General features: G+C 35.6%; 2 protein-coding genes across 7 annotated transcripts in view; one reads left to right on the top strand and one right to left on the bottom strand.

Moving 5' to 3' along the window:
* The window catches only part of LOC120432588 (nostrin), a 107,222-nt gene extending 97,340 nt beyond the window's left edge, over positions 1–9,882 (top strand). For all 6 annotated transcript variants that reach the window (XM_052708050.1, XM_039597825.2, XM_052708051.1 and 3 more), the window contains 6 exons: positions 4,055–4,497; positions 4,565–5,174; positions 5,298–5,408; positions 5,468–5,713; positions 8,885–8,990; positions 9,055–9,882. In XM_052708050.1, the coding sequence (XP_052564010.1) occupies positions 4,055–4,497; positions 4,565–5,174; positions 5,298–5,408; positions 5,468–5,713; positions 8,885–8,990; positions 9,055–9,422 (1,884 nt within the window). In that variant the 3' untranslated portion in view covers positions 9,423–9,882. The remainder of the gene's footprint in view (positions 1–4,054; positions 4,498–4,564; positions 5,175–5,297; positions 5,409–5,467; positions 5,714–8,884; positions 8,991–9,054) is intronic.
* Positions 9,883–9,907: 25 nt separating this feature from the next.
* LOC120432589 (phosphatidylinositol N-acetylglucosaminyltransferase subunit A) lies at positions 9,908–13,777 on the bottom strand. Its single transcript, XM_039597829.2, has 3 exons — positions 13,630–13,777; positions 12,366–13,571; positions 9,908–10,266 (listed from the first exon to the last, which is right to left on the bottom strand). Exons 1-3 carry the CDS (start codon positions 13,638–13,640, stop codon positions 10,002–10,004), a joined length of 1,482 nt encoding a protein of 493 aa, XP_039453763.1. The 5' UTR covers positions 13,641–13,777; the 3' UTR covers positions 9,908–10,001.
* Positions 13,778–15,981: the final 2,204 nt, after the last annotated feature.

Below are 15,981 nucleotides of genomic sequence, written 5' to 3'. Positions count from 1 at the left end.
TCTGCATCCGCCCAAGAAATGTCTCATCTTTCCACACTCCCAGACGAATCCTAGCCCAAGTTCAATAACACCCGGACGGAGGAAAAGCAGTCACGCGTGGCCTAAAAGCAGCATCCCCCAGGGTCCAACTCCACCACCCGGAGACGCGATCGGATGGCTCACATTTCAATTTGCACTCCATCATCTGTTATGCTTTACGAGTGTTGCTGTTGTTTGCATATGTTCCGCCACGGATAGAGTCGCGCACAGTAGGCTTGGGGACAAAAACATTCATAATGTCAGCTACTGTAGATTACTGACGGAGGAAAATGCATTTCATGCTCACTAGATTCGATCGTCAGTGGGTTGAAGCCCTACACACTCACTTTGTTATGAATCAGTGACAATCGTTAATTCGCAGGTCGTTGATGCATTACAAGCAACATGCCTATGAGGTGACTACAATTAGAGCTAAAGGTATTATTACTGTTATTACGGGCGCGCTGAGTTTCATCACCCAAGGCGCCGTCGTAGGGGCTAATTTCGTTGGAGTTACATTATTTATTTGTTTGGTACTTGGATTGTTATGGTATTTTTACGACAAAATCTTTCGTGCGTTTTTTTAAAAACAATATAATGTAAAAATATACTTTTCTTTGTATTTTTTTTGATTTGGACGAAACTTTATCCATGCATTTCCTATGTCAAAAGAAGCCATTTTGCATCATTTGTTTTTCCATACCGGTCTCCATAATATTTTGGTATGCGATTCTGTATCTTGTGTTGGGATTTCCTGATCGATGTGATGTCTTCGGCAAAGTAGTTGGTTATGATTAGCACTTTTTTGAAAAAGAGGTACACGAAAAAAATCCCATTTTATTAATTTAACTTTTTATGACTTAAAGTTGAATTCCCAAAATACAGTCCAGACTCCTTTATCCAAAGGTTCGGAAAAAAATCACTTTGGATAATCGAATCACGGAAAACATGTTTTTTGCCTAGTTTTTTTTTATTGTTTAGATTAAGTATGACCCCCAAATTACTCTAAAGTTATTTAGAAATTTTAAATTCAAGATGGCGGCTAAAATGGCGGTGATGATAGATTGAGAAAATGCATTTGGTTAATTCTCTACCAATTCACACGAAATCGGGAAAGGTTGCCCCGACCCCTCTTCGATTTGCGTGAAACTTTGGCCTAAGGGATAAGTTTTGTCCCTGATCACGAATCCGAGGTCCGTTTTTTTGATATCTCGACGGAGGGACGGTAGACCCCTTTCATTTTTGAACATGCGAAAAAAGAGGTGTTTTTCAATAATTTGCAGCCTTAAACGGTGATGAGATAGAAATTTGGTGTCAAAGGGACTTTTATGTAAAATTGGACGCCCGAAAAAATGTATTTTTTATCGTAAAAAACACTAAAAAAGTTTAAAAAACTCTGCCATTTTCCGTTACTCAACTGTAAAAAATTTTGATACATGTAATTTTAAGAAAAATTGAATGTACTTTTCGAATCTACATCATCCCAGAAGAGCCATTTTAAAATTTCGTGTTTTTTTTTCTAACTTTTCAGGGATATTTTTAGAGTGTAACAATGTTCTACAAAGTTGTAGAGCAGACAATTACAAAAATTTTGATTTATCAACATAAGGGGTTTGCTTGTAACCACCACGAGTTATCGCGATGCAAAGTTAGAAAAAAACACGAATTTTAAAATGATTTTTTTTATGTGAAAAATTACCCTTCTGGGTTAATGTAGATTCGAAAAGAACATTGAATTCACAAATTTGGTAATTAAAATTAGACTAAAATGGGATCGCAGAATTAGAATTTAAAGTTAAAAGTAATAAGAAAAACAGGATTTTTTTTGTTCATGATTCGATTATCCAAAGCCTCATACAAACCTTCGGATAATCGAACTTTGAATAATCAAAACTTCGGATAATCGATTCGTTAAGTTTTTTTTAATTGAAAAAGTAATTCTTGAAAGAAAAGCACCTCTGAAATTTTTGAAAAGCATAGAAAAATTCCTATAATTTTCTCTCTGAAACTTTTAAAATCGGGCATTAAGTTTCTGAGAAACAATCTCACAAAAAAACGAATCGATGAAAATTAATTTCTTTGAGTGTCACCTAATTATAGCCTGTAACTTTCGACTGACAACATCTCGGAAACTGTAAGTTTTGAAACCTTTACAGATTTTTCTGATCTTGTCTATACAGCAATACCATTTCAAAAGAGCCTAAACCGAACCGAACCGAAGTTGCGTATTTTAATTACGAAAATTTTGGTACCCTAACATGTATAGGTCATCGCTGAAATTTTTAAGTTATCGCAGTTTTAGTGAAAAAAGTTGATTTTTTGCCGATTTCGTCATTTTCCTGTTTTTGCGCGTGGGCGTGTCGAAAAACTCAGTTTTTGTTTTCAAAAAATCATATCTCGGAAACGTACGGTTCGACATCGCCAGTTTTTTGATATGTTATGCTCTTTGGTCCAGACACGGTCAAAACGCCATTTTAAGTTTTCATACGACTTTTTCAAATGTTAAGCTACATTTTTGAAACTTTTTACTATTTTTCTCAAATAGCAAAACTTATCACCTTTCTTTTGTGTCTAAGACAGCTAAAATCGGATGAAATGACGCGGAGATATGAATATTTATCCAACTCATTGTTAACTTTTAAGTTGAACTAAAAAAAGCTTTGAAATTGATATCTTCTTATCTATATACATAAAAAATTTCGACGGTTTTGTTCGAACGCGCATCAGTTGATAACGGAAAGTCGGATCGGAGCGCTATTTGTTGCGTTTGGTTCGTATAAGCCCAAGGAAGGTTTTTACGCTAATTAGTTGACACTTTGGCCACCCTCGAACCGATTCCGGAAAATCTGCAGATTGTTTGGGAAAAGCTGCATAAAATCAACTTTTGATCACAGGAGGCTGAATAAGCAAACAAGCTAAAAACGTTAGGAAACCTAAAAAGGGCAGGACGAAGTTTGTCGGGTAAGGCTTGTCTTCTATATATATATAAAAAATTACGACGGGTTTGTTCGAACGCGAATCAGTTCAACACGGAGCGTCGGATCGGGGTGCTTTTTGTTGCGTTGGGTTCGTATAAGCCCAAGGAAGGTTCTTAGGCCAAAAAGTTACAACTTTGGCCACTCTGGAACCAATTCCGGAAAATCTGCAGATTGTATGGAAAAAGTTACGTAAAATTAATTTTTATCACAGGAGGCTGAATAAGCAAAAAAAGTTAAAAACGTCAACAAACGAAAAAAGGCAGAACGAAGTTTGTCCGGTAAGGCTTGTTTTGTATAATTTTTTATTGAAAAGATCAGAAAATTTCACAAAGGTTTCATTTTTTAATACAAAAAATCGGACCAATAGTTTCCGAGATATCGTCAGTTCAAAATTACAGGCTTGGTGACGCTTAGAGAAATTCATTTTCATTGATTAAAATTCTTGGTGAGACTGTTTCTTAGAAACTGATTGCGATTTTCAAAGTTCCAGAAAGGATATAAAATTATCTACTCAGCTTTTAAAAAATATTTTTTTCAGTGGTGCTTTTTCCAAGAACTATGTTTCAAACCCAAAAATTCTTTTAAAAAAATCGTAAGTTTATACAAGAAAGTTGCTATAACTTGAAAACGGTAAAACGGTGCTTTTGAATTGCAAATTTAATTATTCTTCAATTTTTTTTAAAATACTTTTTTCTCGGTTTTCGATATTTTACATATTTCCGAAACCAGAATTTGTACCATCACGCAATATTTCTCAGAAGATGTCTTTTATAGTCCCCTGAAACATACCAACAAATTTCGAAAATAAAAAAATACATATTATGGGAAGTATCACTTTTAGTCATAAAAATTAAGGAAAAAAAACTCGTAACGTAAATTTGCTTCACAAAGCAATAATAACCCAATCAAAAAATGAAAAATTTAAAAATCTCTGAAAAATCTCATATGAAGAGATGTTTTCTCTCAGGTGAGAGCTGCGCAGCAATGATTTATTTTACTGATTTAAACAACAGTTTTACATATTTTTCTAAAATAACACTTTTCTTCTCTCATTCCAGGGCCAAAACGGCTTCGAGGAGATCCGCCGGTTCGTGAAGCAGGGCGGCGACTTTGGCAAGGATCTCATCGCCATCCTGCAGGAGCGCACCGAAATCGAACAGATCTACGCGAAATCGCTGTCCAAAATCGCCAACAAGCTAAACAAGGCCTGCCGCGATCTGCCGGGGACGATCGCCGAGTCGTGGCGGGCCGTTTCGACGGAAATTGAAAGCCGCGGGGAGGTTCACCGCCAATTTTCAAACTCGCTCGCCGACGAGCTGGTGAAACCGCTCAAGAGTGTACTGGAGAACCAGCACAAAGCTCGGAAGGCGATCGAGAACAACGTGGACAAGTCGGCGCGGATATTGGCAGAGTGGCGGGCGGCGGAGCTGAAGGCCAAGAAGGGATCGCATCAGGCGGCGCGGGACAACGAGAAGCTGCAGGATGCGATGCTGGATGTGAAGTGAGTAGATTCTTAGTATTAGATTGATTTTGAACTAGATTTTAATTGAAAATTTCCTAAATCGCAGACTTCAACGATCGCCATCGCTCGGACTGCTGCACAAAACCATCGACAAAGAGTCCAAATCGTCGGAGAAGGACAGCTCAAAGCTAGACACCAAACGCAAAAAGGCGGAAGAATCGGTCAAAAAGGCCGACGTCGAGTACTACACGCTGTGCATCCGGGCCGAGCGGGCCCGCGTCGACTGGGAAATGTCCGTCCTGCGCGGATCCTCCATGCTGCAATCGCTCGAAAATCAACGCCTCAGCCACTTCAAGAACTACGTCTCCAGCTACTTCCGGCTGGCGTCCGAGATGAACCCGGTGCTGGCGAAGATCGCCGACCGGCTCGGGCCGCAGGTTCAGATGTGCAACGTGCAGAAGGATCTGGACGTGCTGAAGAACATCCGGCGGGCGACGGAAGGTCCGAGCGAGCAACTGTTGCCGGACTTTTACTGCGAGCACACCACGCTGGCCATGAACCGGGAGAGGCGGAAGCAGTCGCTGGTCAAGCTGTTGCAGCTCATTCGGCAAGATTTGGACCGGGAGCGGAGGTCGCGGAACGGGCTGAAGGGTTTCACGCAGAACTTTGAGTCGAACGTCGAGGGGAATCAGAACATTGCGGATAAGCTGTACCATGTGAGTTTTGTCGTTGAACTCTGACGAACCATTCTTATCAAATCTGTCGCACATCACATCATCACCACGCAAATAGTCGTACACAGATTTTTTAATTATCTCCCCCTCCCCCACCATTCACAGATAAGATCGATGCTGACGTACCTGGAGGGCGCCCGCTACAAGCTTCAATCGGCGCTGTTTGAGCTAGATCACAAGCCCCGGTCGAGTCACCCGTTGGCGCAGCACATTCAAGTAAGAAAAACTGACGTCATTGTCGCAAAATTTTGCGCAAATAAACACTTTGTTCACAGATTACGAGGGATCGCACGGGACTGCAGACGAGTGTGTTGAAGGTGCCACTTTGGTTGAAGAACGAACAGGACGAGGACGATGGACAGGTGTCGGCGGTGAACGGGAATGGCAACTGTAATGGGGGAGGTGGCGGAGGAAGTGGCAGCGGGTCGGAAAATGGCGAGCCGCAGTGCGTGGACATTAAGAACGACACGCTGATCAAGCACATGGCCAAGAAGTACGGACGGAATGAGGAGGATCATTATGTGAGTTTTGGAAATAATTTCACTGCATCGCAGATTTTATCTGTATTTTTGTAGCGTTGAACTGAGAATCGGTGATGGAAACTTTGATCTTTGAAGAAAAAACATTTTTTATTTACTTTTGTTTGCCTGAAACTGATTTAAATCTTCGTATTTTGTTTTTGGATTTGACGTCTTCGAAAAATGAAGAACTAAATTGCAATATATCTAAAAAAATATCTACTTCATACAAAATATTAGGGCGTCCAAATTTCCCGGGTTTTGAATTTCCCGGGAAACGGGAATTTTTTTTTGGAATCCTGGGAATTCCCGGGATTCCCGGGAAATTTTTGAATCAGTAATAAAATCTATGTTTCATTATATTTGTTATGTTTTCAAGGTTAAAATCATAGAATTAGCTTAATAATATCAAATGGTGATAATCCTCACTTCAATCTAAACAAAGACGACAGTTTTAAAATAGCCTAAAAGATTTTTTTTTGTCTTTGTGGTGTTTAGGATTTAATATGAACTACCTACTATTTTTAATTCAAGTGTGATTAATTATTTTTTTATTTGCGAATCAAATTACATAATTCTTGAGTTTTTTTTTTAAAAGGTCCAATAAGCTTTTGTCTTCCATATGTTTATAGGACCTATTCAAAGAAACTTTGGAATTTTTTTTTTTCTTTTATATATATTTTTATATGACATGACTAAAACAGCTTGAAAAAAATATTGTATATGTCTAAAAAACAAAAAAACGACAATAAATAATGTAAATGTAAAATGTAAATGTAAAATGTAAATGTAAAATGTAAATGTAAAATGTAAATGTAAAATGTAAATGTAAAATGTAAATGTAAAATGTAAATGTAAAATTTTAGATAAGTATTGAATTCATTTTTTTTATATAAAACATATTTTACAAATTATCTTCAAGTTACTACCGCCAACCGAGGGAAAATCATAATTACAGTCTAAATAGGTACAGGAGATTTTAGAGCAATACATTTGGAAGTACAAATTGTTTTGTTCTGTTCCTGTTTTAACCGAAGTCATCCAAAACGTTATGAAATTATTTTTTGCTTTAATGGCTGTATTTATTCGTTACATTTGTACGTATTTGCCCTAGATGCCGGTGTTTGAGTATAAATAATTTGATATGAGATTGTTTTTTTTTTTAATTTAAAATCGAAAATATACGTAAATATATCCAGTCCTTAAAAAAAAAAAAAAAAGCCAATTTAATGCTGAGATTTGCTGAATACAAAATCTGAATTTCCAGACCAAAATATGATTTTTTTTTTAATTTCGGGAATTCCCGGGACAAATTATAGAAAATCCCGGGATTCGGGAATTCCCGGTTTTGGAAAAATTCCGGGATTTTTGTCCCGGGAATTCCCGGGATGGACGCACTACAAAATATATTTACTTGCCTAAAGTAACTATTTTTGAAGATTTTATTGTGGTAAAATGGTAAAACACTATTTAGCAGTGTTATCAATTTTTCGAAAAAAAAAGTTCGAAAACAAATTTGCAATTATCCGAATATGGGACGAGCAAAACATCTTATTTTTGAATTTTATTGTTTTTAACCTCAAATTCGTGTTCTTCGATCTCATTTAGGTCAAAATTTAATATTTGATTTCCTATTAAATTGCAAAATGCATTTTTCTCAATATTTCATCACCACCAAGTTGGCCGCCATCTTGGAATAAAATTCTAAACCACTAAAACAACCAAAAATATGACAACAACAAAAAAATTCTTGGTTCGATTATCTGAAGATTCATTTATCCGAAGTTAATTTTTATTGAGTTAAATTTTCAAAAATCATTAATTTTCAAAATTTTAAAACGTTGACGAAAATTTTATTTTTGCGAAAAAATTTTTTTTGCGATGCTGAACATTGTAATATCATAAAAGTTCAAAATAGTTTTAAACGAGCCCAAACATGCTAAATATAGCTTATCAATGCAGAAAAAGGCATTTTAGATTGTTCTCAGTTGATTAGACTTCTACTTCCATTGAAATTTTGATGTTTTTTGAAAAAAATATTTTTTTTTTACCCCGGACCAATTTTGAAGGGGGCGACCTAAACTTTGAAAAATATTTCCACGGTCAAACCACTTTTTGTCATTTAAAATTGATTTAAGAAAAATACTAGATTGCTACAATCTAGTGAAATGATCCGCCTTCTTCATATTTTTTTAAATTTTAGAATTTTAAGAAAGGGCGAAATACTTTTACTTAGAAATTTTAAAATGTTTGGTTAAAATTTAAAATTTTATATTTTTTGTTAAAAAAAGCACAAAATTTCACAAAATTTTAAAATTTTCTTCATTTTGTCTTTTTTTGGAATTCGTCGGAATTGCGCAATACACTATTTTTGACTTTTTCAAATGCTGGGCAAAAATTTAAAATTTCGAAATATTTTCTATTGAGAAGAGCAGCATATTTCACAAATGTTTTATTCTTTAACATTGAAAATCGGATCAAGGGGTAATTGAGCATCTCTGATCTCAAATCTAATTTTTCCTGTTTTTTTGTCTTTGTATGGCCTTAGCCTAACTCAGTCATCGGTCAAGGTCGTATAAAAAAAAAAAATAATGGGTTTTTTTTTAAATTGAAAAACTACGACTACGAAAAACGGCGTACCATATCAAAGTTTTACTACGGTGCTGTTTGTAAATTTAATTTAACTTTGAAAAGTAAAACCATACATTTTGCTTGTGATGATGTTTTATGATGTTTTTTTAAATATCACTATTTAAAAAAATCATAAGTTTGTCAAAGAAATAGCCCTTTCTGGACTTAGTGCTATAAATTGACCGGTTAAGTTTATTATTTGCAGTTTTTTGCAGTGTTCTTACATTTTGCAAATTTGATTGTACTTCCTAAACAAGCTTTTAGCTTTATCTTTAAAACAAAGCTCATAACCTATAAAAATCTTCGATTTTGGGAAATAAATCGCTATTGAAACAAAAAGACAAATCATTAGTGAAATTTTCTGATGTGATTTAAGGAAAGTAAATTTTAGCTAAATCAAAAACATTGCAATTGATCATAATTTGTTTCGAAGAATTGCTCAAGATATAAGGTGTTGAATTACCTGTTTTTAATAAAAAAAAATCTATCGGAACATTGAATTAATTAAATTAGCATTAAATCTCCAACGTTCCTCCCTTTCAGAGCTTGCACAAGTCCAGCAAAGCGGGCACACCTCCGGACGAGAACAGTCCCGCCTGGGACCGTGGCGTAGCGGACGGTGTCTCGAACCAGCCGGATTCAGACTTTGGTAAGATATTTGATTCTCTTATTCTCAATGACTCTTTAAAAAACAAATTCCTATTTTTTCTCAGACGAGTTCTCCTCCCAGGACGAGGAAGAGGACAGAAGCAGCACCAGCACCGGCGGCGGCATTGTTCACAACGGAAACGGCCATCACTACCACCTGAACAGTCACCACAGCCACAACGGCAGCGACACGGTGGACAACGGGATAGAGACGACCTCCCCGGCGAGCACCACGGCCAGCACGACGCCGGGCCCGGTTCTGGGCCGCTGTCGGGCGCTCTTCAACTACACACCAAAGCTTTACGACGAGCTGGAGCTGCAGCCGGGCGACCTTCTCGACATTCACATCAAGCAGGAGGACGGCTGGTGGCTGGGTGCGCTGCGCGGTCAAGTGGGCATCTTTCCGGCCACGTACGTCGAGGAGATTGATTGAGCGCGAGTTGTGTGCCGAGGCAAATGTTGTACATAAAGTGTGAACGAGATTGTTTTTAGGTTCTATTTTTGTGAAATTTTGCTAGTTTTTGTCCTAATAACCAAGTCAGTTTAGTGAGAAAGTGTTTTTATGAAAATTTAAATTTGCAGATAATTAAAAAAATGTTGTTGAGTAATTTATTGATATTCTGTAGAATGTTTTTAAAAGTCTTCCTTGATTTTGTCATGATTAATTCAGAAAAAAAGCAATAATCCAAATATTAAGGCAGCTCGTTTCGGAGCAATTCAACCAAGTTAAGAACGAACGAAATCATCAACTGTAAATAGTTTCGGATGCAATTGAAAAAAAAACGAGTCCCTACTTTGTATTGTTCCGTATTTAATACATTTTTGGAAAGATTTTTAAATGCTAGCTATACACAGAAAAATATAAAACCCGTCGTTATATTACCATGTAAAAATTGTGTGTCTTCATTTTGTTTTGTAAAAATTTCTTCGAATTACCGACTAGTTTTTGTTGTTTGGCTAAACTTACTCAAAATACCTCCTCCTCCGGCGTGGACGCGCCCAGCAGCGTTCGTCAGTAGTCGGCCGGATGTTTGTGGCGTTTCTTGCGGAACGACGTGGAACTTCCCGAGGGGTGGTGGTGCACGTGGACGCGGACGTCGTTCAGTGATTGGCGGTTGGTGCTGCGTTGGCGGGCCGCCAAGGCGCCCTCCCAGAAGGGATTGTCCAGCGGGCAGAGGTCGATGAATTTGAGCGGCACGAACCAGTCCAGGAAGCGCACCAGCAGGTGGCACAGCGAGATCACCAGCAGGAAGGGCCACACGCCACTGCGGAGGCAACTGGAAATGTGTTTTTTTTAAATAAAAAGTTAGTATTTTTAAAACGCAGTCAAAGCTGACAAAATATATACAACTTTTTTTTGCAAATGCTGCAAATAACAAAAATTCTTTGGATACTTCCGTGTCCTCAAAAGAAATGAAATATTTTTTTACATATATAAAAAGTGTGTGTGGGTAGGTGTAAGGAGTTAGTACGAAGCTCGGAAGGAATGCAAATCTCCATATAAAAAAAATTAAAAAAAAATGAAATTCTGAAAATTGAAAATACATTTGATCAACAAAAAATCATAAATGTTTTTTAATAATCAAAAATTAAAGAAAAAAACTCATATTCAAAAAATTTTAAATTGAAAACTTCAAAATTTCTTTAATTGAATATTCTGAAATTTGAAAATAGCCAAAATTTATAAAAAACTAAAAATATGAAAAAACTAAAAAAAATCATGCATTTGCAAAATTAGAAATTCGCAATTTTCAGGGTAAGAACGGGCCTTAACCTTCAAAAAATCTAAAAAATCGACACAACTATAAAGAATATAAATTCAAAAAAATATAATTTAAAAATGCGAAATTAAAAAACCAAGGATCTAAAAAAAATAAAATTTTAAAATCCGAATTGCAATCATAAAAAAATTGAAAAAAAAATGCAAAAATAAAAGAACTGAAACATTTTTTTTACTTCATAAAATTAAAAATAGCAACAAAAAATTAAGCTAGAAACATAAAAGATAAATAAATTGAAAATTCTATAATTTTATAATTCAAAAATGCCAAAGATATAAAAAACAAACATTTAAAAATTTTAAAATAAAATTTAAAACAAAAAAATCTAAATTCTAAAATGCAGAAATTCTAAAATTCTAACTCTCAATAATTCAAAAAATCCAATTTAATAATCTGTAATTCCTGTTATAACTTGAAGAAAAGTGCGAAAACTCAAAACCCTTTTTTTTTTTAATAAAATTTTACAATTCAATATTAAATAATTCTGAAATCTAAAAAGGCAAAAATCAAGGAATTTTCACATACACAAGTTCAAAATTAAAAAATTCCTGAATTTAAAAAAAATCAAGTTTGCAATTTTGCAATTCGATAAAAAGTCAAAAAATCAAAATTGAAAATTCCAAAATTCTAAAAAAAAATCAATTTAAGAATGCGGAAAATTAAACATTTAAAAATTCAAAAAAAAAACGCAAAAATTTAAAACTAAAAAAAAATAAATAAAAATCAAAAACACAACAATCAAAATAATTTAATCATTTTAAAATTTAAATAGCATTTTTTTAAATTTTTTTTAATGGAGTTAAAAAAAGCAACAAATTTTAAACAAAAAATATTTAAAACAAGTTTTGAAAAATCGAAAATTATAAAATTAAATAATTTAAAAATGCAAAAAATAAAAAAACAGTCATTTGAAAAATGTAAAAATTTTAGGCTAAAAAAATCTTAATTCTAAAATGCAAAAATTCAGACCGACAATTTAAAAAATGCAAAAATTTAATATTCAAAAAATAATTCTGAAATCTAAAAATGCAAAACTCACGGAATTCTTAAATACAAAAATTCAAATGTTCAAAAATTCCAAAAATTTTAAAATCAGAAAAAAAAAATAAACTTAAAAAAATACAATTCTAAAATTTTAATATGCAAAAATTTTAGATTTCAAACATTTAAAAATTCAAAAAAGTAAGAGTCCATAAATTCAAAAAAAATTTAAGTGCCAAAATTTAAAACAATGATTTAAAAAAAAAAACAATTCTATATTTTAAAATCTGAAAATTCCAAGATCTGAAAATTCTAAAATGCATTTGAGGAATTTAAACATTCAAAAACTCTGCAATTAAAAAAACCCAAAATATTAAAATTCTAAAATTTGAAAAGAGCCAAATTTCTAAACGTTATTTATATTTTTCGCAAAACTTGGGATTCGAACCTAAAATATGACTTAAACAATGCTCCAAAGTTACCTAATGTCAGTTAAATTTTCAATTGATTTGGAGAGATCTTTTAACTGAGATCAAATAAAAATTAAATTAAATCCTAGCCTTTCATCGTTACTTTCTAGTTCACTTAGAATCTGAACGGAATTCCATACTCACTTGACCATCATCTGCCCCAGCGGCGACTCCTTCTCGAGCATAACCTTTCGGTACACCTTCTCCGTCCGCGCCGTCACGTTATCCCAGTTGTACAAATGCGCCACGATGTTGTTCCGCTCGAATGGACACATCACAAGCTGCTCCCTGCTGGCCAAAAGCCCACCCAAGTCCCCGTTCAAATAAATGCTTCCGATTTGCTTCTTTTCCGCCTCCCTCCGGATAGCCGTCATCAGCCCTCGATAGACGGAATCGACCGTAGGTTCCGTTAGAATGATTAGATTTTCTGGCAGCACTTCAGGAATTCCGCCGACGCGGGTCGACACCACCTGCAGCCCACAGGAAGCGGCTTCTACGATGGCCATGCAGTACGCTTCGGTGAGCGACGTATTGAGGAAAATGTGGCCCTGGGTGAGCACGTCCCGCACCTGGGAATGTTCCAGCCCGCCCAGCATCGTGACGCGGTCCTGCATGTTGTTTTTCTCGCGGATCTCCTCCAACAGGGCACGCTTCGGACCGTCGCCACCGATGATGAAATGCACGTTGGGTTGGTTTTTGAGCTTTGGCAGTATTCCAGCGAGGAGATCGACCCCCTTCCGGTAGACCAACCGAGACACCACGACCACGTTGATGCGATCCGGATCGGAAGGCCGCTGGCACGGGTTGGGGGTAAAGTGAGCAGTGTCTACGGCATTCGGAATGACCGACACCTTGTCCCGATGGACTTTGGCCCGCAGGACGGTGTTTTCCTTGCCCGTGTGCGACACACAAATGCAATGATTACAGTTGGAGAGGGAAATCTCCAGGAACTTGTTCGTGACGACTGCCGACAGGTCCGCAAAGCCAAACAGACTGTGATCGGTGAAGACCGACCTCAACCCCAGCAGCTGACCAACGTTCATGGCCTCGTGCGCTAACGTGCTGAACGCCGAGTGACCGTGCACGATCTCGATCCGCTCCCTGAGCAAAATGTACCGCAGCAGAGGAACGTTACAGATCATCGTGGGAAGGATGACCTGGTTGTAAAACACCTTGATCGGAATGTAGTACACCTTCAGCCCGTTCGTCATGTAGCGGACGCCCTTCCGGTCGCCGTACGAGTGCGTCAGAATGATCACCTTGTGGCCCCGGGACAGCAGGCACTGGGACAGATTGAAGATGTGCTCCTCAACTCCGCCCATGTTTGGGTAGAAAAAATCCGACGCAATGCTGGTGATAAAAAACTTGAATTAAAATCAGTCCTTCACTGCAATTTACCAATACTTGCCATATTCTCATCTTTGGTGTGACCTGCTACTGATTTGATGACTTCCCACCGGGGGTCAATTACAGCATCGTGAAACCTGTTGAAGCACCGGTAAACGAAAATCCGAACGAAAAAACTGATCCGCGGAAAGAAACCTGAAAGCGACTCGAGATCTTTGACATTTCAGCTGATGCAATCATAACAAAGCAGCACGCAGCCATTTTAGTGCGAGAGCTGGTTGCAACAGTTGCGTCAGCAGGAAATATTCCCACATTGGTTGATGGCGAGCTGTGGCGAGGAATCAGATGAAAATTTAATTTGATTTCAGTTGATGACCCGAAAAAAAAATCTACTATTTAACCTTTACAGGCATGAATTAAAAAAAAAATATGTTAATGATGAGAAAATGATTCTTATGACCATACGAAAATTATACGCTAGTTTTGGAAATTATGATTTTTGGGTCACCCATCAGGCTTGAAAGGATTAATCAATCGAAGCTGATCGGTAGTTTGTACTACACGACTCCACCCAGTCACATAAAAAATCTTTATAAAATAATTATTTCTTTTTACTTTTTAAAAGCGTTTTAAGAATGATGGAAATCCAGCAGTTTAGCAGTTAAACTGAGAGGCTCTCACAAAATTCAAACAAAATTCTGTTGCTAAATTATTTGTGCAGTTTATTTCTGCTTTCACACGAAATTAAACACATCTAGAGTTTATTTTAGAAGGTCCAATAAACAAAATTTTATTAACTTTTTTGCCTTTTGGGTGTTTTTATAACTGCCCTGATTCAGGGGTTTTCAAAAACACCCAAAAAATAAAATTATTGATCCTCTTAAAAAAAACTCTGGACATGACGTCGGTTCAGGAACACATCAAATTTCAACTTAAATTAACTGGTGGGTTTCAAAAAAATGTTTGAACAGCTTTTTCTGTAATTGTTTGTACAAAAAAAATATGTTTAGTTCTTTAATTTTAGACAAGTTCCTATATTCATGTACTTTTTTAACAACAGCATTTATTTGCTATTCGCTAAATATAAAAAATATCCATATTAAATTTAAAACATATGTTTTGTTTACTCGTAGGTTAGTTTGCAATACGTCTTATTTACTATCGCGACCTTCGACACCTTAATTTTTTTTCAGTAAAGAGCATTCAAAGGGCGTACAGATGAACAACTCAAAGCGTTTCTGACTTATTTTAAAAATATTTTTTTCTTCAAATCGAATCATATTTTTATTTTCGAAACAATTATAGCCTTTTTCAATAAGCGAATTTGAACATTTACTGTAACCTGCTTACTCCGAACATTGACGTAAGGTGATGAGGATATACTCAATGTTTACATTTGCTTATTGGATCTTTTATAAAAAAAAATCCAGAATTATACATTGAAAAAAACATCAAATAAAGAAAGGATTTTTTGCAATTCCATCGTGAAATTACATACTTTTCCTGTAACTTCGAACGACGAAACAGCCTACTATGCTCTACCAAAAATAACAGAATCAAAAAATAATACTTTTTTGAAATGTTGGCTGAAATGTTCTACTTTTTAGCACCTGAATGTTGTTTTTTCAGTACTTGTATCGAAAAGTAATACTTTTAACTATTGTTTTGGTTTGAACTGTGAATTGAGCATACCAAATTGACCTAATGTTTCATCCAAAGGGTGTTTTCCGGAATTATAAAAAAAATGAATGCAACCCATTTAAAAGCTGATTTTTACGGCACTCGTCGTTTTAATCCAACTCGGTGAGCATCGTTGGACACATGTACGAAAAAACTATTATTTTAGCATCCGTTTCAGTGCTGACTGAAAAGTTCAAATTTTCAGCATCTGTAGCGAGAGTGTACGACTTGTGCTGAAATATCAAACTAAAAAATTTATATAATAAAAATCGGCGAATTGGATAGAAATTGGACCAGCGCCAGTCAAAGATACGTGCATATACCCAAGAATTCGTTTTTATGCGACCCCATAATTTTGAGAATTATATTTCTGTATGCAGGACTGTGATATAGGAACATTAAAACACTGTTCGGTATTTTTGAATATCAATAATTTATTTACTTTTTATTGCATTTCAAAAATTATGTATGCTTATCAGTTTTAAAATATTTTTTGTTTGCTTTCCTTAACTTTTACTAATGAATCCGAGTGTAAATTTCATAAGAAAGGAAAAATAATACAATAAAATAATGTAAATATATAAAACTAAATAAAGGCGTTCTAATAGCAATACATAATATGATTTTGTCTGTTGTTTTTTTTTTTTCTTGAATCTAATATAATGAGTATATATGAATGGAATCCAATGTCATCTATACTTCTGTAATTAATTCGCCTGCACATTCCCTTTAT

Source organism: Culex pipiens, chromosome 2, assembly GCF_016801865.2.
Source record: "Culex pipiens pallens isolate TS chromosome 2, TS_CPP_V2, whole genome shotgun sequence".
Taxonomy (NCBI): domain Eukaryota; kingdom Metazoa; phylum Arthropoda; class Insecta; order Diptera; family Culicidae; genus Culex; species Culex pipiens.
Note: the sequence above shows the minus strand (reverse complement) of the source record. Positions and strands in the feature narration are given on the sequence as shown.

Bases quoted from the DNA above. Each gene is read 5' to 3' on its own strand.
- LOC120432589 (XM_039597829.2), bottom strand. The intron at 10,267-12,365 runs GTGAGTATGGAA...ACACATTTCCAG, and splicing joins CTGGGGCAGATGATGGTCAA to TTGCCTCCGCAGTGGCGTGT.